A 21,077-nucleotide genomic window follows, 5' to 3' on the forward strand; every position below is an offset into this window, starting at 1 on the left:
CACCCCACTGCCTCCTAGGCCCTGACGATGCCCTTTTCTTCCTGCCACGTGCATGCAGGGAGCCCACGGGCCACAGCATCAGCGCTGCACTTCCCCTCCACATCCATCATCCAGCAGTCGAGCCCATACTTCACGCACCCGACCATCCGCTACCACCACCACCATGGGCAGGACTCGCTGAAGGAGTTTGTGCAGTTTGTGTGCTCGGATGGCTCGGGCCAGGCCACCGGACAGGTGAGTCCAGAGGACCCCACGAGCCCCTCTACAGCTCATCTTTGCGTCTGTCTGTCTGTCTCAGGGCTCACAGGGAGAGGGCCCAAAAGCTGGGAGCCCACCTGGGGCTGCAGCAGCAGAGAGCCGGTAGTGCCGAACACCTCGATCTTCTGGGTCTGGGAGTAGGGGTCCACGTATCAGGCCGGGGCCTGTTTGTCATGGTCCAGAGATGAGGGGGCAGTGGCTGGGCCCACCTTGCTTGGGCTTTTCGCCCTCCTTGTGGTCTTTTCCTCTAGCAGGAGTGTACCCATGATCTGTCCAACCTGGGCCCAGGCCCCTTAGCTCCTAACACCCCTCTTAAACCTCAGGGCTGCAGGGATTTGGTAGGTTCTAGACCAAGGTTTCCCACTATTGACACTTGGGGTTCTTCATTCTCTGTTGTGTGGGGATGTCCTGTGCACTGTGGGGTACTGAGCGGCATCCCTGGCCCCCACCCACTCTGTGCCAGCAACACCGCCCCTTCCCCAGCTGTGTTGATCATGAATGTCTCCAGATTTCGGTGTGCCCTGGGGGCATCATCATCCCCCAGTGAGAAGCCCTTAGTAGAGGGCAGGCCTAGTTCCACAAGGTCTTTCATGAGACTCCTGTTGGCAGGACTCTTAACAAGGGGTTCTCAGGTCAGTCATGGTTCTGGAGTGAAGCCTTCTGCTCCTCAGCCTGGGAGAGAGACTGGCTCCCCATGGAGCTCTGTGGCCCTACTGTCCTTCTCCGTCAGCAAGCCCCGGGGCCTGGTCACTGATGAGCAGAAACACAGAGCCACTCAGCAAAGGAATTATCCCAGACGGCAGTGGGCCAAAGGTGACCCTTCTGTGGGACGGTGGTCCTTGTTTAGTCCCTGGGAGACCATTCCAGGTTGGGGCATGGTGGTCTCTAGACCTCTGGGAATGTTCTGGAACTCCAGCAGCATGCTGTGCTATGAGAAGGCCCAGCTCCTTTCTCCACAGTTGGTCCAGCCTGGAACCCCACTGTGAGAGATCAGATGGGGAGGACACTCAAAGTGCCTTGGTAGGGAAAGACATTGGGAAGCCCATGCCAGAGGCAGCCCAGCGAGAGCAGCGGCCCTCCGCTCAGCCTGGTGCGGCCTCGGGGCGCCCTGCGCGGTGCTGGTGTATTGATCTGGGGCAGGGCCGTGGCTCAGCCTCCTTGCTCTCGCTGTCTAGGACAGAAGCCAGTCTCCTTCCCTACCTCCCACTCTTCTTCCTCTTCCACTTTTCTCATCTTTCTCTCCCCTTTGCCCTGCAAGGGTTTCTTTTGCTGGCTCTGCAGCTCCTTAGCACACTCAGAGCTTCGCCCACCTCTCTGGACAAGCTCTGTCCACTCTTAGGGGCATGGAGGGAAAAGTGGACATGACTCCAACAGCTTCCGTGCTTCCTTCAGAGATGCTGGCAGAGTCTACGGGAGCTGCCAGCATGTGTCCCAGCCCCCAAGGGGCCTGGGGTCTGGAATATGGATCAGAGAGGCCAGGAACCCTTCCGTGCCTGCTTCTCACCTAAGGACGCAGCTGGGGTTTGGAATCAAAATGACAGCCACCTGGGGGACCAACTTAGCCCAAAGAGCCTAAGCTGACCCACAGGACCCTCAAGAGTGTGGGTCAGTCCATCCCTGGGCATCCTGAGGGCCAGGTCTTGAGCCTCTCCCTGATCAAGGGCTCAGGAATTCCCTGGAGGTCCAGTGGTTAGGACCCTGTGCTTTCACGGCCGAGGGCCCTGGTTCAGTGCCTGGTCGGGGAACTAAGATCCCACAAGCTGTGTGGCGTGGCCAAAAAATAAATTAAAAAAAGATCAAGGGCTCACTTGGCCTAGACGGTTCTCTTCTCAAGGCAGGTGCCTGCTTGGAGTATACTGCAGACAAAACGCTACCGACAGGGGAGCAAACAGCCCCTCTGGTTAAACAGAGAGTCTAGTTCGGCTGGAGAGCAGTCTCTGCAGGTTTCCTCTTGTGGCCTGTTGTGCCCAAGAGTTGGGGGGTGGGGCTTGAATTCTGCAGTGAGTCTGCTCCATTGGGCCCAGTTTCTGAGAGGAGGCTAGAGATGGCACCACGCTATGGAGGAGGGGCGAGCCAGAGAGAGGCCCTGGGCTCTGCAGCTGACCTGGTGGCAGACGGTGGCGGTACAGGGCTGTGCTTGCTCCATAGCCACCTCCAGAGTAGTAGTTCTCAGTCTTAGCATGTATGCGAGTCACTTGGAGGCCTCACTAACACACAGGTAGCTGGGCCTCACCTAATTCTGATTCAGCAGTTCTGGTGTGGGGCCGAGAATCTGCATTCCGCCCCCCCCCAAGTTCCCAGGTGATGCTGCTTCTGGTCAGCGGACCCACTTTTAGAACCATTGATCTAGAGACTAGAGGAGTAAATTCCTAATCTCCTTGAGAATCTGAAGTTATGGATCATCTTTGCAGAAAAATACATGCATACAAAATTTTACAGACAACTTGCAGAATGGTTCCCAGGCACCTCTTAGACCTCAGCGTAAGGCCCTGATTGAGAAAACCACATCGGTAAAGGCCAAGGTCAAATGGAGACCACCACTTAGAGGACATGCAAAGGGCAGAAAGAGGATACCTGGTTAGCTGTATTTCTGTCATAGAGAAGAGGCCACCAGGTGAGCACGATGGAGAAGTTGCAGGGCCTGATGGGAGAGTATGACTCTGGGAGGCAGAAAGCCTGGTACTAGCTCAGCCTTGACCACCAGCGCCAGAATGGCCAGGCCCGCATCTTCATCTGTCAGATGAATGTGAGGAGCTCTCCCAGCCCCTAGGTTCCTTCTAAGATCTTAACTCACAAGGTCTTAAGGCACTGCAAAGTCACAAGACCTTGAGATTTTTAAAACCTCAACTTGTACCCCAACCAGAGCTGAGACATCCTAGCCTGGCTGGGACTTGCTTCCAGAAACTGAATGTTGTAAATCGGCAGGTTTCGACGTCTGGCCATATTGGGCTAGGATTTGCTTTATTGGATGGGGTTAGTGATTTAGATCCTCCTAGGCAGAGACAGGCTCTGAGGAACCAGAGGCTGCCCTATGGGAGCAAGGGCTGCCTGGAAAGCTCCCGTGTCCCAGCCCCCCCTGGAGCCCAAGCTCAGGACAGCCCGGAGAGAAGAAGTGAGGCTGTGAATCTGTTGGGATCATTCCATTTCCTGCCCTGATGGAAGAATGAGATAGGAACAAGATAGACTGTGGAAATGAGGGAAGGCAGTTTCCATGTGTATGTCAGAACCACCCTGCAGAGCCGGAAACCCTTGCTCTCTGGCCGGTGCTGTTGCTTGGAACTGAAAGGTCCATTTCCAAAATGACACCCAGCACAAAGGGTCTTCAGCCCAGGACACCAATAAGCACGAGAGGCAGCCACTGCTTGCTTTTGTCACGGGCCTCTGAGTGGGCAGGAAAGATCAAGTCGAGGGAACCGTTTGGAGGGACGGTGTCAGACCTAGGTGACTGGTCACTGGAGGGTGGGACAGCAGAAACTCAGAAGGGCATGGCCTGCGCGGTTCAGCCATGGAGCTCTGTGGTTTTAAAGTGCAGCAGGATGGACTAAGTTGATTCAACTCAGTCAGTGGGACTTGAGTGCTACATGCTTGGGCCACACAGAGGTGACATTCCACCTGCTTGTTGGGGAGCCTTGGAGGCAGTCTGCTTCAGAGGCTCCAGTGGAGGTCAACAGTGTCCTGGAAGAACAAGAGAGAGAGAGAGATGGATGGTGATTCAGGACATCTGGCTGGTCCCCATGCTGGGGATGGTGTTTTCTGAGCAGGCTTTGAAGGGTGTGAGAAAGGGTGTTCTAGAACAGTGGGTTCTGCAGTTAGCAAGTGTGCAGCCCCGACTGCTTAGGCTGTGTTCTGGAAACCCCAGTAGGTTTACAATGGGAAGTACTCAGTGGGGAGGGAGTGTAGGGGCATGAGAGCTGGAAGACCCCATCTGGGCTCTATCACGGCGGCCTTGCGTGCCTGGCCGGGGAGATTATGTTTTATGTCAGATGTAGTCGTAGCTGTGGAAGGTTTTAGGGCATCGGAGAAGTCTGAACTCCTTTGGGTTCGGGAAGAGGGTTAATGAGTCTGTTGGAAAGAATCCGTAGGATCCTAGGAGTTAGACAGACGTGACTCTGACTTTCAGGCCTTTCCAATTACAGCCGGGTGACCTTGGCTAGACCACTTAATCATGAAGAGCCTCAGTATCCCCTGTTGTGAAAGGCGGAGAGTAGAGCTTCCCTTGCAGCAAGGTTTCTCAGCCACAGCACTGTTAATCTTTGGGCCAATGAGCCTCTGTCCTGGGGGCTGCCCTGTGTGTTGTAGGGTGTTGAACAGCATCCTCAACCTCCATCCCCAAGCTGTGCTAAGCGGAATGCCTCCAGACACTGTCAATACCCAGAACTGCCCTGAAGCAAGAACCACTGCCTTACAGGGTGGTTGGAGGGTTGGACACAACCTGAGTGAAGGGCCTGGGACAGAGCCAGGTGCCAAGGGTGCTGAGCTGCTGATCACACTGTCGGCAGGGGGAGGCCCCTTGGGAGTCTCACTGTCATAGTCCAGGTGAGACCAGTTAGGAGAGAAGGACGACCTGGCTGGACACGTCTAGGGGTGGGCCCCACAGGGTCTGCCCACCAACAGAAGGAGGAGCGTAGGAACCTCCCAAGGTCCTAAACCTGGGTGGCTGGGAGGGCAGAGGTTTGACCCACAGGAGAGGGACCAGTTTAGGATGAAAAGCTGTGGCCTGGCCCCCTTGAGCCCTGGCTGCAGGTGGCCATGGAGGGCACTGCCCAGAGCAGCAGGAGGCGTGGAGCCCAGGGAAGCTGTGTCTGCAAGAGGCTGGGGACCTCTGCCCTTCCTTGTGGTTCCTACACCCCCTGAAGCCCAAAGGCTGATTGAACACAAGGCCACACATGGGGCCTGGAGGAGGAAACTCAAGTGTAGGGCACAAGAGGGAATAAAGGACAATTAGTGGATCTGGTGACCAGACATCCCCAGCTTCTGAGGGAAAGCCACTCAAAGAACCTTGTGGGAACCAGAGCTGCCAGCAATGGATTTTCCTCTTGGGCTGTTCTGTAGCAGATAAGCCAGCACCCCACTGTCCTCAGGCTACCAGAGCCCAGGGCATGCTCCCTGGCATCCCCCCGAGGCCATGACATAGGGCAGATGCTGGTGGGACCTGTGGTCCTTGGTTGGGTCTGCTGGTCCTACCCCAGGGGCCCACGGAGGGGAGGCATGTGTGTGTTTTAGGGGGGCACAGGAGGTAAGCTGGTACATCTTTCCTGCCATAGGAGAAGGTCTTCAAGAGCGTGAGAGTTCTGAGTGCAGCTGCTTGTACGGCTAGGTGGCATGTTTCGGTACCTAAAACCTGTTCCCTAAGAAATAACAAACCACCCGTCGGACATCCCCCTTCCTCCCTCCCACAACTTCAAAAGAGAACTAAAAAAAAAAAAAAAAAAAAAAAGAGAGAAACACCTGAGAGACCAAATAGAGGCCTCACGCCCTCACCAACCCTGTGCCCTGGAGGAGAGAATCCCGTCCTGCATCACCTTCCGCCGGGAGCGCCCGCTCTCAGGAGCGAGCTGGCGTGGCCGCGCAGGGGAGCGTGTGTCTGTGTGTGATGTGCCTTCATGCGTCACTCTATTTATGTTGTTCGCAGCCCAACGGTAGCGGCCAGGGCAAAGTCCCGGGGTCATTTTTGCTACCACCGCCGCCTCCAGTGGCCAGACCTGTGCCCCTTCCTATGCCTGATTCCAAATCCACCAGCACTGCCCCAGACGGCGCCGCCTTGACTCCTCCATCACCTTGTAAGTGGACGATGAAACCGAAACCACAACGCCCAGCGTCCCCAGCCCATCCAAACAGTCTCCACTGCAAAAAGAAAAGCCCCCTCCCTCACTGCCAAAGCCCCCCAACCCAGAGTGCCACGGAGCCTCCCACCCAGACAAGAGCAGAGCTGAGCCCCCCAACCACGGCCTCCTGGGCCTTAGTTGCACCAGCCAGCACCCCACTAGCCCCCCTGCCCGCCCGCTGCTCCCAGCTGGGGCCCGTGGCCCAGGCCCCTCCGGGGGGCGGGAGAGGGAGCACAGTGGGGCACACAGGCCAGGGGTGCTGGCCAGGGGGGGAGGGGGGAGGGGAGGCACAGCCATGCCATCTTCATGCCTAATTGCTGTTTTTTCATTTTTTGTTTTTTCGTTTTTTGATTTTTTTGTTGTTTCGTTGTGCCCCCCCCCCACACCAAGAAAATTAAATGTGACCACAAGGCGACGCCACCACCATCCCCTTTTTGCCTTTGCCCCCCTCACCTCCATTCTGGGTCCCTCAGGCCTCTAAAGGTGCAGCAGGCCAGCCCCTGATCCCCTCCCCTTCAGCCTTCAGTCTCACATTTGGTTTCTCGTTGTTCCTCTTTTTTTTTCCCCCCCTTCCCATCCCTCTCCCTTCCCTCAATTTCTTCCCCAGGTTGGATGTTCCAAGGACAAGGAAGGGCTCTGGGCCTTGGCTTACTTCATCTCTTTCTCTCTCTCTCTTTCTTTTTTTTTTTTTTTTTAAACCGATGACAAATTTTGTCAAAGGGAAGAGAAAAATCTGAGTTGAGAGGCCCAAGCTAGACCCGACGACGCTTGAAGGACAGGAGAGGCGGAGGGTGGGCGGCGTGCCGTCTGTGGGACTGTGGGCGGGGGGGTGGGCAGCGCTTCGGGCGCTCTGGGGGCTGGCAGGCCGTGGGCCAGGACTTCGGGACAGCGGCGGAAGGGGTGGCCCATCTCACCACTTTTCTTCGTCTCGCGCTCTCTGTCTCACCTTCTTTTTTCTTGGTTTGAGTTCTTTTCCCCTGTCCATCCTCTTCATGCCATCTTCTCATCTGCATTCGCCACAAGACACGAAGTCATGGTCATGGTCATTGGAGGTGGGCAGGGTGGGAGAGGGGGAGCCAGGCTGCGGGGTGGCTGGGGGCCACTTATGGACAGAATCTGGTGAGCACGGGGTCCCTGGGGTGTATCTGGTGCAGGGGGTGGTGGGGTGGGGGCTCCCAGTTAGCTGTGACACTCCTCGTCCTCTCTGGGGGCATCCTTCCTCCTGGGGGTGCAGCGCCAGTCCCCTCCCATAGGGTTCCAGCCAGACAACCCAAGAAGAGCTCCTGGGTATTTGGCCCATTTGCCCCCCAGACCCTAGAACAGTTGCCCCTGGTGCCCAAGCCCTGGGCCTTTGCCAGGCCCTCTGGCCGCCTCCTCGTCTTGTACCTCGGGTCCCTGGGAACAGCAGGACCATAGGACCTGGCTCATCCATCAAAGGAGGAGAATGTCTGCCGGGCCTGAGCCTTGCCCCCGCTGTGCCTGAGCCAGCAGCCAGCTCCCAGACCCCTCTCTGACCCTGACCCACCCGGCTCAGCCCTCTATTGGGACCCTTCAAGTTTCCCAAACCACCGGCCCAGTCCTTGGGCCCAGAGTGGTAAGTGGTGTAGCACCCAACTAGGCACCCCAGTTGGAGGGGTGGCCTGGCTGAGATGGCCTTCTCCGAGCAGGATGGGGCCAGTCTGCCAGAACTCCCACCCTCCCCGGCTCCCTCTTCTCCAGACCCAAGAGGGCCAGTAGGAAAGCAAGGGTACTTGCTTCGGGTGCTCTGGGACGAGGGGTATCCCTGGCCCTGCCTAGTGCCTGTTTAGGGGACAGAAGTGGGCCCATGGGGCCTCAGCTATAGCCTCCAGGGCCATGAAAGAGGATACCTGGCTGCAACGGAGTGCCAGGGGTGGGGGACTGTGTGCTCCTGGTCCAGTGAGAGGATGAGGGGGCCCCTCGGGCCTGTCCTTCCCACTGCCAGCTTAAAGCCCAGGCAACATGGTCTAACCTAGTCTCTCCCTCTCTCAGCAGTCCCAAAGGGCAGTGCCCGGGCAGGCTCCAAGTCCTCACGGGGTCTCTCCCTCTCTCCCCTGCTCCCCACAGCATTCGCAACGACAGGCGCCTCCTCTGCCAACCGGTTTGTCAGCATCGGACCCCGGGACGGCAACTTTCTGAACATCCCACAGCAGTCTCAGGTAGGAGGCCCTGCCCACCAGGTGGATGCAGGCAGGGGTGGGGGCATCTTGGTGTCCGGGAGGAGGCAGGGATCCTTGGGGCAGTCCGGGAGAAGAGGCTGGGGCAGGGCTGGAAGGCTCAGGCTTTTGCATGCCCAGCTGAGCCTGCCTCCCCAGGCAGCCCCCAGGCCCCCTGGCTAATCAGCTAATTGGATAATTAGCTCTGACAGCCCTGGCCCTGGGGAAGGCAGCCAAGGACCCAAGGCTAGAGGCGCTCTGGGCCAGGCCTGGTGGAAGCAAAGATGGAAGCAGGAGGCTCCATCCGGAGGAGGACAGGGTCTGCCTTGTTGCTTTCCTTTTGCTCCGGCTGGATGCCCTAGCCCCTGGCCCTCCCCTCTTCCTTGGTTTTGGGTGGGCTGGCTTGGGGGTGGAGGAGGGACAGAGGCGGCCTGGTGGGCCACGTGCCCAGAGACTCTGGCACCGAGGGTAAGGCAGGGCTCAAAGCCGCCCTGGAGGGGCGGCTCCCCCACGTCCTATGAATCCTGTTAGAGGGGAGGCCAGGCTGCTGGAGCCCCCAGTCCTGCTGCCATCTGCCCCCAGTTCTCACAAGGAAATGCCACCCCTCCAGCCCTCCTGCTGGAGGCCCCTGGACCTGGTTTTGCACAGGCATCTTTGCACACACATGCACGCAGGCCCTCTCCTCCCTGTGCCTGTGTCCCCAAGAGGCTGGGAATAGCCTGTAGAGCCCAGGGCCCTCAGGGCACAGGGACCAGCCTCTGGAGCAGGGCAGAGGCAGCTTTTACAGTATGAGGCTTCTGGGGAATGGAGGGGAGGGGAGCATGCAAATATCTTTTTCTTTTGCACATTTTACAAAAACACACCCTGTGAGCCCAGGGCCTTGGAGGCTTCCTCAGCCCTGGGAACACCTCTTTCAGCTTCTGCTCCCTCTTTGCTCTGAGGCCCAAGTCCAAAGAAAGTTGGTGGATGGAAGTTTTGTGTGTGTGGTTTAAGGTTTTGTTTTTTTCCCTTTTCCTTTCCCTCCCTAAAAAAAAAAAAAAAAGAAAGCCAAAAAACTTTGTCAAACTTCAAACTTCAGAGCTCCCTAGTGGCAAGGAGGGGAGGGGAGGAGAACTTCAACCCCCTCCAGCTTCCCACCCCCTTTCCCCAGAGTCACGTCTGACCCGTCTGGTTTCCAGGAGCAACCAGACATGATGTAACACCCAGATGAACTTGAACTTGGGGGTGTTGAGAAGAAAAACAATGGCTCCGAGCAGGGGCTGGAGCCAGCCCCCTCCGCTCTGTGCCAGGGAGGCCAAGAGAGCCCTGCTGGTAGAGGGCAGGAGGGGGTGCCAGAGGAAGGGACAGCAGGAGGGCCTCCCCTCCTGGCTCTGGGCTGGCACCAGGCGGCAGGGCTCTGGTGCCCCTGCCTGCCCACCCTCCCTCCCGCTGTCCGCCCTGCAGCTCTGACTGCATATGCGCTTGCTCACTCTCGGGGACCACTGCCATGAGCCCTCCCCATTCACCCCATTTCCGCTTCCACATGCTTTCCCTTCTTCACTTTCTCTGCTCACTTTGCTTGGATGTTGGGGCCAACTCAGAATCTGAGGCAAGTTTGGGAAACAGTTTTTCTTCCCCTTGTTCCTACAAGGAGCCTTGGGCCGGGGCCCTGAGCAGGCAGGTGTGTCTGGGGATGGGGGTTGGGGGGCCGGAGTCGGACAAGCCGAGCGAGCGGGGAGCCCTCGGGCCTGGGGGCAGGCAGGCGGCTGCAGCGGGCGCAGGGGGTCCAGTGGGGGGCGGTTTCCACAGTAACCAGTGACTTTAGCTGATCTCTGGAGCACCAGATGGAGAGAGAACAATAGAATGAGGGAAGAAAAGAGAATTTTACCAATTTTGTCATTCCCTGGGCAGCGTTTTTTACTTAGTTTTAATCAATTTTGGACCTGGCTCAGGAAGCAGGGAGGGGTGAGCAGAAAAAGCCGCTCCGTGCTTGGCAGCAGATCCCCCATTTCTGGGACCCGTGGGGAGGCACCAGGGAGTCCCGTTGGAGTTGTCTTTGTCCCTGACTCCAGGCCTGGAACCAGAGTCTTCCTCCTCTGAGGGGAGGGCCCCTCAATCTGAGCACGTCCCCCCGCCCCCCGCCACTGTGCAGCTCAGGAGACCCCAACGGGGCCAGTCTGGGGCCTTGGCTTGGCCTGCCAAGGGCATCGAGGCCAAGCAGATCCTCCCTGCACTGGTTGTCCCTGGCCTCTTTTCCCTCACAGGAAGGGGGAGGGGCAGGCTCACAGCCAGGGTGATGGTGTAAGGGTTCTGGTGTAGTCTTCCCTCGGGAAGGTGTGTGTGTGTGTGTGTGTGTGTGTGTGGGTGTCCCAGAGAACACTAACACCCGAGCCTGCAGGGACAGGGGGCTCACTAGGGCAGCTCCCCTATTCCTCCGGCCAGGACCAAAGCCTGGGAGCTGGCTGCTGAACCAGCCCTCCCCCAGCCACTCTGAGAATGCCTCAGGCCTGGGTTTCCTCCACACCTTGCTAGGCCCCCATGAGCCTCCATTTGGCCTAAAATCAGTCGATGGGGTTGAACTTTGGGCAGGTGCTCCAGGAGCTCCATCAAAGGAGGGCAGGTCTCCTCTCTGCATGTTGTCCAGTACATGGCAGGAAGTGTAGTATCTCTGCCCACCCAGTAAATGCTAGCAGTGCCCCCAGTCATTGTGGCAACCCCAAACCCCCGTGTTTCCAAATGCCCTCCATCTGCACTATCCAGTGTGGTGGCCACTGGCCACATGTGGCTGTTTAAATTAAATAACTAGAGAAAAATTTAGTCCCTTGGTCACACTAGCCATATTTCAAGTGCTTAGAAGCCATGCATTGTTAGTGGCTACTGCATTGGACAGCACAAATAGAGAATATTTCCATTGTCCCATAAAGTTCTAGATGATCTCCGAGGCCCTTTCTTCTTTTTTCCAGTTTTATTGAGATATAATTGACATATATAGCATTGTATAAGTTTAAAGTGTACAACATAATGACTTGACTTACATACATCACGAAATGACTGCCACAAGAGGTTTAGTAAACATCTATGATCTCATATAACCAAGGCCCTTTCTAACTCTAAAACTTGATGTCTCCGTCTCACGGTGGACGATGGCCTGCGGTTCCAAACCAGAGCCTGAGGGCCGTAGGCATAATCTGTGTGACCAAAACAAGTGTTTCAAATATTGGAAAATTTCACATGAAATTGTCTGGACTTTCAAGCTTCTTTTTTTTCTTTTTCAAATTAATAATTTATTTTTGGCCGTACCACATGGCATGTGGGATCTTAGTTCCCCGACCAGGGATCGAACCCGCACCCCCTGCATTGGAAGCTCAGAGTCTCAACCACTGGACGGCCAGGGAAGCCCCTCAAGCTTCTTTTGAAAATTTGGCTGATCTAGCCACCCTAGGCCCTCACCCTGATGTGGCAGCCTTGGCCACAGCCTTGGAAAGGTGCGGGTGTCCTGGTCACCACAGACCCTGCCTCCCTGTGAACACGCCACACATAGCAGTTAGGAGCATTGAGTCTGAGCTGCCCCCCGCATTTGAGTCCCAGCTTGGCCCTGTGGGCTGTGTGGCCTTGGGCAGTTCAGCCACCCTCTCTTCACCTGGCTTCTGTGCAGGGTTGGAGTGAGGATAGAATGAGTCAGCACCAGGTGCATGCTCTGTAGTTAGCTCTGCTTGGCCTCTGCAGATCTGAGTCTGTGAGACCCTGAGCCGGAGAGAGGCCCCAAGATGCATTTTCAGGGACCACCCACCACCATTTTGCCCCGAGGGTACCACCAGACATACCCAGGCACTGTAGACCATAGAGGAGAACCCCCTGCCCCGCCCCTTGGCCATGAGATGGGGCCAGAGCCTTTTGTGGAGGGTTCTGCCAGGCAGCCCAGTTCCCAGGGGTCCACCCTAGGTGTGTTTTGTACTGAGTGGCTGCCAGAGCCTGTTTGTGGGAAGGCGGCGCCCCCTGCTGGCACCCCGAGGGAAGCGATGCCCACCCGAGGGAGCCTCAGGTCTTCCACAGGGCGTGGCGCCCAGGAGGGTAGAAGATCAAGCCCACTGGGCTACTGATCCCTTCCCCCAGGCCTGGTACTGCTAGGGACTGAAGCCATGTGGTACCCACCCCTCCCCAGACTTTCAGGCTGTGGGACCTTAGCTGAGCTATGCAGATGGGAATTTCTGCTTTTAATCCAAAGAGACAGAAAGAAAACTCAGCAAGAAGCTGGGCTACCCCCCACGCCACTCCCCAAACCCCTCTGGGGACAAAAGCTGTAGCCTGGCATCCTCCCCCACCCTCCAGGACCCACACAAAAACCTAAACAATTGGAAACATGGCCAGATCCCAGGTCTGTGCTTGTGCCAGTGCCAGCCACGGGGGTTCACCCGCTGGGCACGGTACCCACGAGAAGGCCAGCTGGACTCTAGCACCGGAGGCAGGGTCTCTTAGGGGGTCAGGATCCCCACAGGAGGGACCGACAGAGTGGGGATGTACCTCTGCATGAGGTGTTGGTGTCCTTGGCTCTGCTGGAGCTGGACCCTCCAGGGGCCTCAGGAACCAGCCTGGAGTCACAGGACCAGGTGGGAGCAAGAAGGGACCTGCCCCTGCTATTCTCAATATCGCCTCTTTTTTCGTCCCATTTCAGTCCTGGTTCCTCTGATAAGATCGACAAAAGAAATGGCAAAATGAAAAGAAGAGGTTCCTCAAAAGGGGGGAGAAGAAATTTTGAGACGTGGAAAAAAATCCCCCAGCCCAGCCCAGCCCCACCGAAAAGCAAAAATTAGACGTCGTCAGCCACTCAGCCCTTCTCTCCTCCAGCCCGGGGACCCCTGCAGGCCCCCAGAAGCAGCTCAGTTCTCGGAGAGCCTCAGAAGAGGTCTCGGTGGAGCTGTGCACCAGCAGCCAAGCAGAAAGAAACATGCAAAACGGACTCTGTCAAGTAGAGGACAGAAAGAAAGGATGCAGAACTGCCTTCCTCCCCCCCACATCCCGTCCCGGCCTTCTGGGGAAGGAGCAAAATCCCCAAACAAAGCAACCAGCACAATTCTGAAGGGGCCTGTCCCCCACCCTCACCCTTCCTAGGGGAACCCCACCCTCGACTAGGGCCGGAGCTTCACTAGGGAGCTCAGAGGACCAGCTTGTAAAGATGATGGGGTGCAGATCCAGAGGGCTCTCCCCTCCAGACTCCACCCCCTCCCTCCCTCACTGCCTTTGCCTCTGGCTTCTTCCCCCAGCTGCTCTGGACCGGGTGAGGCAGGGTAGCCTCGCGATGTCCCTCTGCCCCACCCTCGGGCTAGAAGCCCCCCAACCCCGGCTGGGCAGGGGGCATCTCCCGGAGCTAGTTTTGTGCTCCCAGAATGGAGGTTGTTCTACCACCCGACCCTGAGCTGCAGGGGCAGTTCCCCGGGCCCCAAACCCCTCTGTACAGTCCATAGGAAAAGGTCGGAATGCTCTAGACAGCCCATCCCAGCCTGGGACAGGTCCCCTCTTCCCTCTCTCCCAAGGCAGGCCAGGAAGGTCACCGTCCTGACGTGCTACAAGTGAGGGGAAGTGGGCCCCAGGTTGCCCCCACACCCCAGCCCCGCATGCAGGTGCCCTCGCTCCGCCCCATCGGTCCCTGCCCCTGCCCCTACGCAGACAGCCCTGCTGTGGCCGGGCCGGAGAGTGGAGCAGAAAGGGGACCCCGGAGTCGAGCGAGGAGGACGAGGCAGCCGCCGCTGCCGTTGGCTAAACCGCCACCCGCGCTAGGTAGGCGTCCTGCTTGCCGACTTTCAGTTCCTTTGGAGGGTGTTGGGTGTCGTCCTTTTTCAGAAGTGTTTTGGAGCTTTCTCTGCCTCCCCTTTCCCCCACGCCACCCCCACGGCCACTTCTCTCTGGATTTCAGCTGTAATGTCTTTACTCTTTATTTAGGGGTGGGGCATTCATTGTTTCGGTCTTTTTGCTGTTGCAATTGGGAACTCCTCCATTTGAGCAACTTGGGAACAATTTGGTAACACACCACAAGAAGTAGCTCTCCCCCACCACCACCACCACCACAGCCCCCTCCTCCCCCAAGGGATGGTTGGGGGCCTGTCCAGAGGGTCTTCAGAAGCCCCCCTGGGAGGGAGGGGAGCAAGAGCACGCCCAGCCCGCCTCCAGGGTGTGACTTGGCCCCTCTGGCTTGTCTTTCTGTGCCTTACTCCCTCCTCCCTGCATCTTGGCCCCCTTCTGGAGTCCTTGTGCCTCTCTCTCTCTCTTTCTCTCTCCTTCTTAACTGTATGAAAACACAAAGCACAGGTCAGGATCCTCTGAAAGTCAATCAACCCAACGTTGCACCACATAGGGGTGGGTTATGGGCTTAATTTATTGTGAATCTAGTTTGTGAGGCTGTGGCCCCAAGCAAAGGGAGGGAAGGAGGGGAGGGAGGTGGCTGGAGAGGAGAGGAGAGCTCTTACCTGGGGCAAAAGGGGCCAGCTTGAGTGGTGCCTCCTCCCCAGCTGGAAGCCACAAGGTGGCTGGCCCCAGGGGTGGCTTTTGTTGGAAGTTGAGCGAAGCCCCTCCCCCATCCGCGTGCAGCCCTCGAGGAGGACCGGGTCTGAGAAGCAGGGGGTAGGGGAATCCGCGGGAGCCTGGGGGTCGTGGGGAGTAGGGCGGGGGGTGGGGGGCCGGGTGGGCCGGGCATGACGCGCGGTCAAAGTGCAATGATTTTTCAGTTTGGTTGGCTAAACAGGGTCAGAGCTGAGAGGGGAGCAGAAGGGACCCCTGCCCCCCTGCCCGGCCGCACACGCCCCTTCCCTCGAAGACAATCGGGGCCGCGGGCGCGGTGGGTCCTCGGGGGCGGGGGTCTGCGGGGCGCCCGCCCAGGCGAGGTCGGAAGCTGCAGGCCAGCTGGGCCGGGGCGGGAGCGCGCCCTGCAGGGCTGCCGGGGTGGGCACGGGGGTTGGGGGCCGCTCCTTTCCTAAGTGTTGTTGTGAGGGGCAGGCGAGGGGCGACGAGGGCGACAGGAGATGTGGGGACGTGTTAGAAGAGAAAAAACCCACAAAAAATATATATGGGGGAAATGAACTTTTTTTTTTTTCATTGAACCAAGTGCAATGCATCAGAGAGTTTTCCTATCTTTGTATGTTAAGAGATTAAGAAAAAAAATTCTATTTTTGTTGTAATGTCCTCGCGGCTCTGGGGACGCTAAAAGAACCGGGCCTGCCCCGCCTTGTGCGGGGGTAACGAAAGCTGAGTGTTTTTTCCTTTTTTTTTTTTTTTGTTCTTTTTTTTTTCTTCTTTTTTTAAGTCGTTTTCCTGCGTTGACGAGGATGATCTGGGGTTTTTATTTGTTTCGTCGTTCGTTCTCGGTTTCGGTGGGAGGGCTGAAGGAAACGTTCACATTTTAGAATTGAAAAATAAAAAAATCAACACCTCGACATTAAAAAACCAACACAAGATCAAAAAGGAAAAGGACGAGAGAAAATTATTTTAAAGATAATTCAACATAAAAACCCTGGTGCTTCTTACATTATAAAGTACGTTTTAAAAAACCCACAAACTATTATACATAAGTTTATGAATCAATTAAATATCCTGCACTTGTTAGGAACACGCATATCCCTTCTTTGTTGAGTTTAACGGAACGGGACAGCGGCGTGCGCCCGGCGGCGGGCTGCTCTGGCCGCGGGTCTCCCCGGGCGCCCCCTCCCCGGGGCCCAGCGCCCCCTCCTCGCCCCATCCCCGTCCGGGCCCGGGGGCGCGGCGGCGGGTCCCCAGCCCCTCCCCCGCAGAGGTCAATGCCAACGAACAAACGTCCCCTCCCTCCCTCTCCAACCCGAGCGTCCTTCTTTGAGCCAGACGCCAACTTGACCCTCACCAGCATTATCAGGAGCGCGCTCAGCAAGTTGGTAGTTTCTCCCCTCCCCCGCCCGCCACCGCTTCCCTGGCGCCCGCGACTCAACATCACCCTCCCACCCCCACCCCGGTCACCCTCCGGGGAGTACGGGGAAGGCTCGACGCTCCAGGACAGGACCAGCCAAGCTGACAGGTCGATTCGCCCAGGCCCGCGCACGCACGCACGCACGCACACGGCCCCGCACACAGCCCCATCCTACCCTGCAACCAACCCCGTCGACTGCCTTACACACCCGCCCCCGCGCTGGCCGGCCGACCTAGTGCCTTGTTCTCACCCCCGTGCTGGCGGAGCGGACGCCGCGCTCTGGGTCCCAGAGGGGCCGGGTGGCTCAGACGACCCACCACTTCCCCACCCCGACCGTGCTGAACGGACACCCCCCCCCCCACACACACACACGAGAGAAAATAAAGGAGCAATAAAGTCACGAGAACTTTCGACCCCCAATCGAGAGCCCGAGGGGCACCCCAGCCCCGCCTCTGCTCCCCCCCACCCACCCTTGGGGCGCCCCCCTCCCCCCGCAAGCCAGCCTGGGCCAGCCCCGCTTCGGCCCCGGGAGATCCGTGCGCCCGACCAGCACCAGCATCGCGGACCGCAAAGGCCGCCCGTCCCGTCAAACAAGTTTCTTCTTAGGCTAAGAAACGCAGTATATACGAGTATCTCTATATATAGTACTAATGGATTTGGTGTGCTTCCCCCTTAGCGTCCCCGTCCCTCCGCTCCTCTTCCTTCAGCCTGGTCTCCCCCTCTCTGCCCTCCACCCCCGTCTCTGCACTGAGATACATAAGAAACAAGGGTAGTTTACTGTCTGTTTTGTTTTCTGGGTTTTCAGTGTCCTAGCGGAATGCAAGTAGGCAGCCAGCCCGTACGTTCCCTCTCTGCCCCGCCCCACCCCACCCCGCCCCCGTCACTGCGCTTCTGTTATACCATCTTTGCCTGACTCTCTCCGGCTTCTCCATTGAATGGCTAATGTGTATGTGAAATAAAGAAATAAAGAAAAACAAAAGCAAGAGCGCCTGAGCCTTCGCTAACGCGATCGTGCGGGACAGTTTCGGGGGATCGGTGGGGTGGGGCCGCCGCATGGATTCTGCGCCTCTCTCCTCCCGCCAGGCCGGCGGCCGCCACCGTCGAGGAGCGCGTATCTCTTGGTCTCCGGGAGGGGGCGCCGGTGAGAAAGGAGTAGGCTCTCCGGTCCCTCCCCACCTCCCTCGGTGACCCCAGCACGTAAAAATGCGGCACCACTTGGGTCCGATGACCGCTCTGACGTGTTGGTTCCCGGGCCTCTCCCCCGGGAGGGGTACGCGGACAAGGCCACTTCCAGCGGGCGGTGGGCGATAAAAGGGTCTGCAGGGCCCCTGGGGGCGACGGTCGCCCTTCCAGACCCCCGGGCCCTTTCCCCTGTAGGGGACTCTTCACTGGTCCTTCTTCGGGGGAGTTATCTCCAGGGCAGGCGCTGAGCGTCGTCCGCCCCTTCCTGGACGGCCCTGGGCTGAGTTCCCAGTGCCCTTCGGCTCAGAGGCGACACCGTGGAGGTCATCGCACCTCCGGACTCACAGCCGCTTTTTCTGTCTTGATGGGTCGGCCCGCCCCACCGGGGCTGCCATCGGGGCCGCCTGGGGGCGCGGGCTGCGGGCGCGCCACCACCTCGGCCCTGCGACAAGGCCCGCGGCGGGCGCCGTCGTCCAGGGCTCGGTGCGCCGGCCGTTTGCGGGGCCCTGGAGGGGCGGAGCCTGCGGCCAGAGCCGCTGCCTGGTCGCGCAGCAGCCGCACCAGGAAGCCAATGTATTTCATGGCCAGGCGGAGCACCTCGTTCTTGCTCAGCTTCCGGTCGGGCGGGTGCGTTGGCAGCAGTTTCCTGAGCTCGGCGAAGGCGCCGTTCACGTTCTGCTGCCGCCAGCGCTCCCGACTGTTGGTGAACACGCGCCGGGCCACCTTCTGGGGCTGGTGCCCTGAGGACAGGAGTGGCAGGGTTGGCGCCATGGCCCGGGGGAGGCAGGCACCCCCACCTGCTCCCAGGCTCCCAGCACCCTCATGGGACTTCAACCCCGGCGGGGAGCTGGGCCTTTCTCCACCCAAGGGATACACACGTAGGATCCACGTGTAGCCCTCCTGCCAGTTAGCAGCCCCCCGCAGCCCCACCTCTAAGCTGCCTAGACAAGGACTATCACAGGCCCAGGCTGCAGACAACTGAAGCCTTCTGTACCTCTGTCTACACCTTGATGTTAAGGGCTGAAATTCTCTAGGGAATGTGGCTGCCGGTCCAGGGAGCTGTCCCTATGGTTCTCATTCTCATTCTGAGAGTTTCTCTCCCAGTGATTGTGGTGCCGTGCGTGTCTCAGGTGGCCTTGTGAACTCCTGGTATATCTAAATGGCTGTGGTGTGTGATCATTGCCGTGCGGTTGTGCTTGTGTGGCTAATTCCTGTGTGGCCATGGACCTCAGTGGCTGTGGTTGCGGTCCTGTGGCTCTCTCTCTCTTGTGTGGCTGTCTCTTGGATGGTTGCTGTCCCGTGGCTGTTTCCTGTGTGCCTGCGCATGTGCGTGGCTGTCGTTTTGAAGCCCCCCCCCCCCGTGCCATGCTGTGTCTTGCCGCGACTCTTTGTGGCTCGTTGGGTGGCTGTGCTTGTGTGGAACTGGTCATTTGTCTGGGGTTTTGCACGTGGGTGTAACCTGCCTGAGTACTGAGCCCCTGTGTGGGCTGTCCTGTGTATGTCTGCGTGCGATGTCACATAACCTTTCCCTGTGGACGGCTACGTGACAGACGTGGGCCCCAGCAGAGATGGCTGGGCGAACACAAACCCATACTCACCCTCAGCCAGCTCCAGCTCACAATGGCTTGGTCTCCGCTTCAGCCGGCTGCTAGGGAAGGTGCTGAAAGGTCCTGCCGGCCCAATGTAGAGGCTGTAAGGGGTCGTGGGTCACTAATGCCTTGTGGGTAAGGACCCTGACCCCGGATTCCCCCCAGGCCCCAGTCCCCCACTGACCTGTTGAGGAAGGGGTGAGGGTGGTAACGCAGGGCCAGGGGCGCTGGGGCGGTTCCCAGGGTGGAGAGTTGCAGCAACGGGGGACGGAGGGTGCTTAGTTCCGTGGTGGCCATGGCTGCCCCTGGGGGCCTGGTGTGGCCCAGGCTGATCACTGGCACGCCAGGGGGCAGCCTGGGTGGCGAGGAGCCTCTGTGGCCCACCTCCTCCGCCTTTGGGGGCCCAGGCGAGGCAGGCTTTGGGGGCGGGGCAGGCACTGGGCTGGGGGCACACACCATCTTGGCCTTCTCGGTCATGGTGGGGCCCACCTCTGCCTGGGCCTCGGGCGGGCACATGGACCCCGAGGGGGTGCTCACCTGTGGGAGGAAGGAAGCCAGCGGGGAGGGGGGAATCAGAAGCCACCCCCCACCCTTAGCCCAACAGAGCCCTCAAATGGGAGGAAGACTGGAGGGGGTGGCAGTTCAGTGGGCAAAGGCAGCTGCAGGGTGGGCCCAGAAACTACCAGGACATGGGAGGGGGGCCAACACAAGGACAGGAGGTGCCCACTGAGGTGCTGGGCAGCACTGAGCTCAGCAATGCTGCTTCTGAGCTGTGACCCATGAGGCCTCAGTTGTAGAGCCCCTGAGCAAATTTCCCTTCTTCCAGAATCCCCTCTCGCCTGGAGCCTGGAGGGAAGGGCAAGGCAGGGAACCCATGATGGACCCTTTGACCACAGGGTGCCCCTGTAACCCTCAGATCTGATCCCAAGACCCTTCATTGACACCATGGACCTTGGAATCCCTCCACGATTGACTGACCCTTCACTGACCACTGCCCCCTGGCTGACCACGTGGCCCTCAGCTATAACCCTGAGGCTCTTCCCATTGTCTCCATGTCAGACTCTGAAAGTCCTCCATAATCACTCCAGTGACCACGCCCCCACCCGCTGAAAATGTCCCCTTTACGAACCCTGTGACCCCACTGCTGACATTGACTCCAGATGCTAACCCTACTGCCCAGCACAGAGTCATGCCCTAATCCTCCCTCTGGCTCTTGTGTCCTCCCCACCCCCCATCAGTATCCACCCCTTTGCACCCTGCTTCCACATCCCTGGTCACTCTTGGCCTCATGGCCTGGCGTGTCCCAGCAATGTCTGGGATTCCTGGCCCCTCTGCCCTGTCTTCCCTAGCTAGGCCTAGTCTCTCACTTAGTGGGCCCCCTAGATGAATGAAGGAAGGAATGAATAAATGAATGTAGTAGGGTCCGGGATCCCCCAATTTCAGGCCCACGCCACTCTTACCCCAGCACTGCTCCGGATGCCTGCTGATGGCCGTGACTCTGTCCTTCAGGTCCAGGATGTGGTTCCGACTTCAGGCAAGGCACCGCCGCCCACTCGGGCCCCTGCGCTCCGTGCTGCTGGCAGCCGGAGGCCCTGTCTGGGCCGCAGCATCAGGCCGCCCCGCTTCCTTGGCTCCCAAGGGCCACCGCGGCGGCGGTGGCAACAGGGTAGGTCCCTCCAGGGAAAGTGAGCAGCTCCGGGCCGCCTGCCCTCTCCCCGCCCCTGGCGGCCGGGTTTCCTCCCTCTCACCCCTGGCGCAGCGGCCGGAGGATGCTGGGCCAGTGCAGATAAGGGCCTGGCTGCCTGGCCGCGCCTGATAAGGAGCCGGGCTGACCCCGGAGGAAACCAGCGGGCGGGGATCTCCTAGCGCGGGCCTCAAGTCCCCGCCCCCAGCCGGCACATGCAGGACTGACTGTCACCCCTCAAGGCCTCACCTTCCATCCCCCCAGGCACTGAAGGATCCCAGCCAGGGTGCACACGCCTAGGAGTGAGGTGCCCAGTTGCATGCAGAAGGGACACTGAGGCAGGGATGGATGCAGTGGTCCCTACGTCACTTGGGTCTGTCCTCCAGCTTTGAATACCCCTTGCTGTGTCCGTGCTGATGGGGGTGGAGGAGAGCTCTTTCCGGCCCTGCTGGGGCCTCG

General features: G+C 58.8%; 2 protein-coding genes across 6 annotated transcripts in view; one reads left to right on the forward strand and one right to left on the reverse strand.

Moving 5' to 3' along the window:
- Positions 1 to 17,142, forward strand: part of NFIX (nuclear factor I X) — a 98,216-nt gene extending 81,074 nt beyond the window's left edge. For 3 of the 5 annotated variants that reach the window (XM_022558805.3, XM_089905379.1, XM_022558807.2), the window contains 4 exons: positions 59 to 234; positions 5,891 to 6,038; positions 8,169 to 8,260; positions 12,909 to 17,142. In XM_022558805.3, coding sequence (XP_022414513.1) covers positions 59 to 234; positions 5,891 to 6,038; positions 8,169 to 8,260; positions 12,909 to 12,923 — 431 coding nt within the window. In that variant the 3' untranslated portion in view covers positions 12,924 to 17,142. The remainder of the gene's footprint in view (positions 1 to 58; positions 235 to 5,890; positions 6,039 to 8,168; positions 8,261 to 12,908) is intronic. The other 2 variants (XM_022558810.3, XM_030762324.2) reach the window with 1 other exon arrangement.
- LYL1 (LYL1 basic helix-loop-helix family member) lies at positions 15,690 to 20,957 on the reverse strand. Its single transcript, XM_022558812.3, has 4 exons — positions 20,395 to 20,957; positions 19,119 to 19,471; positions 18,944 to 19,035; positions 15,690 to 18,085 (listed from the first exon to the last, which is right to left on the reverse strand). Exons 2-4 carry the CDS (start codon positions 19,448 to 19,450, stop codon positions 17,670 to 17,672), a joined length of 840 nt encoding a protein of 279 aa, XP_022414520.1. The 5' UTR covers positions 19,451 to 19,471; positions 20,395 to 20,957; the 3' UTR covers positions 15,690 to 17,669.
- Positions 20,958 to 21,077: the final 120 nt, after the last annotated feature.

This window comes from Delphinapterus leucas, unplaced genomic scaffold (assembly GCF_059928025.1).
Source record: "Delphinapterus leucas isolate spDelLeu-1000000601 "Yukka" unplaced genomic scaffold, BTC_Dleu_Yukka2 spDelLeu_asBTCV2_sq25, whole genome shotgun sequence".
Lineage (NCBI taxonomy): Eukaryota > Metazoa > Chordata > Mammalia > Artiodactyla > Monodontidae > Delphinapterus > Delphinapterus leucas.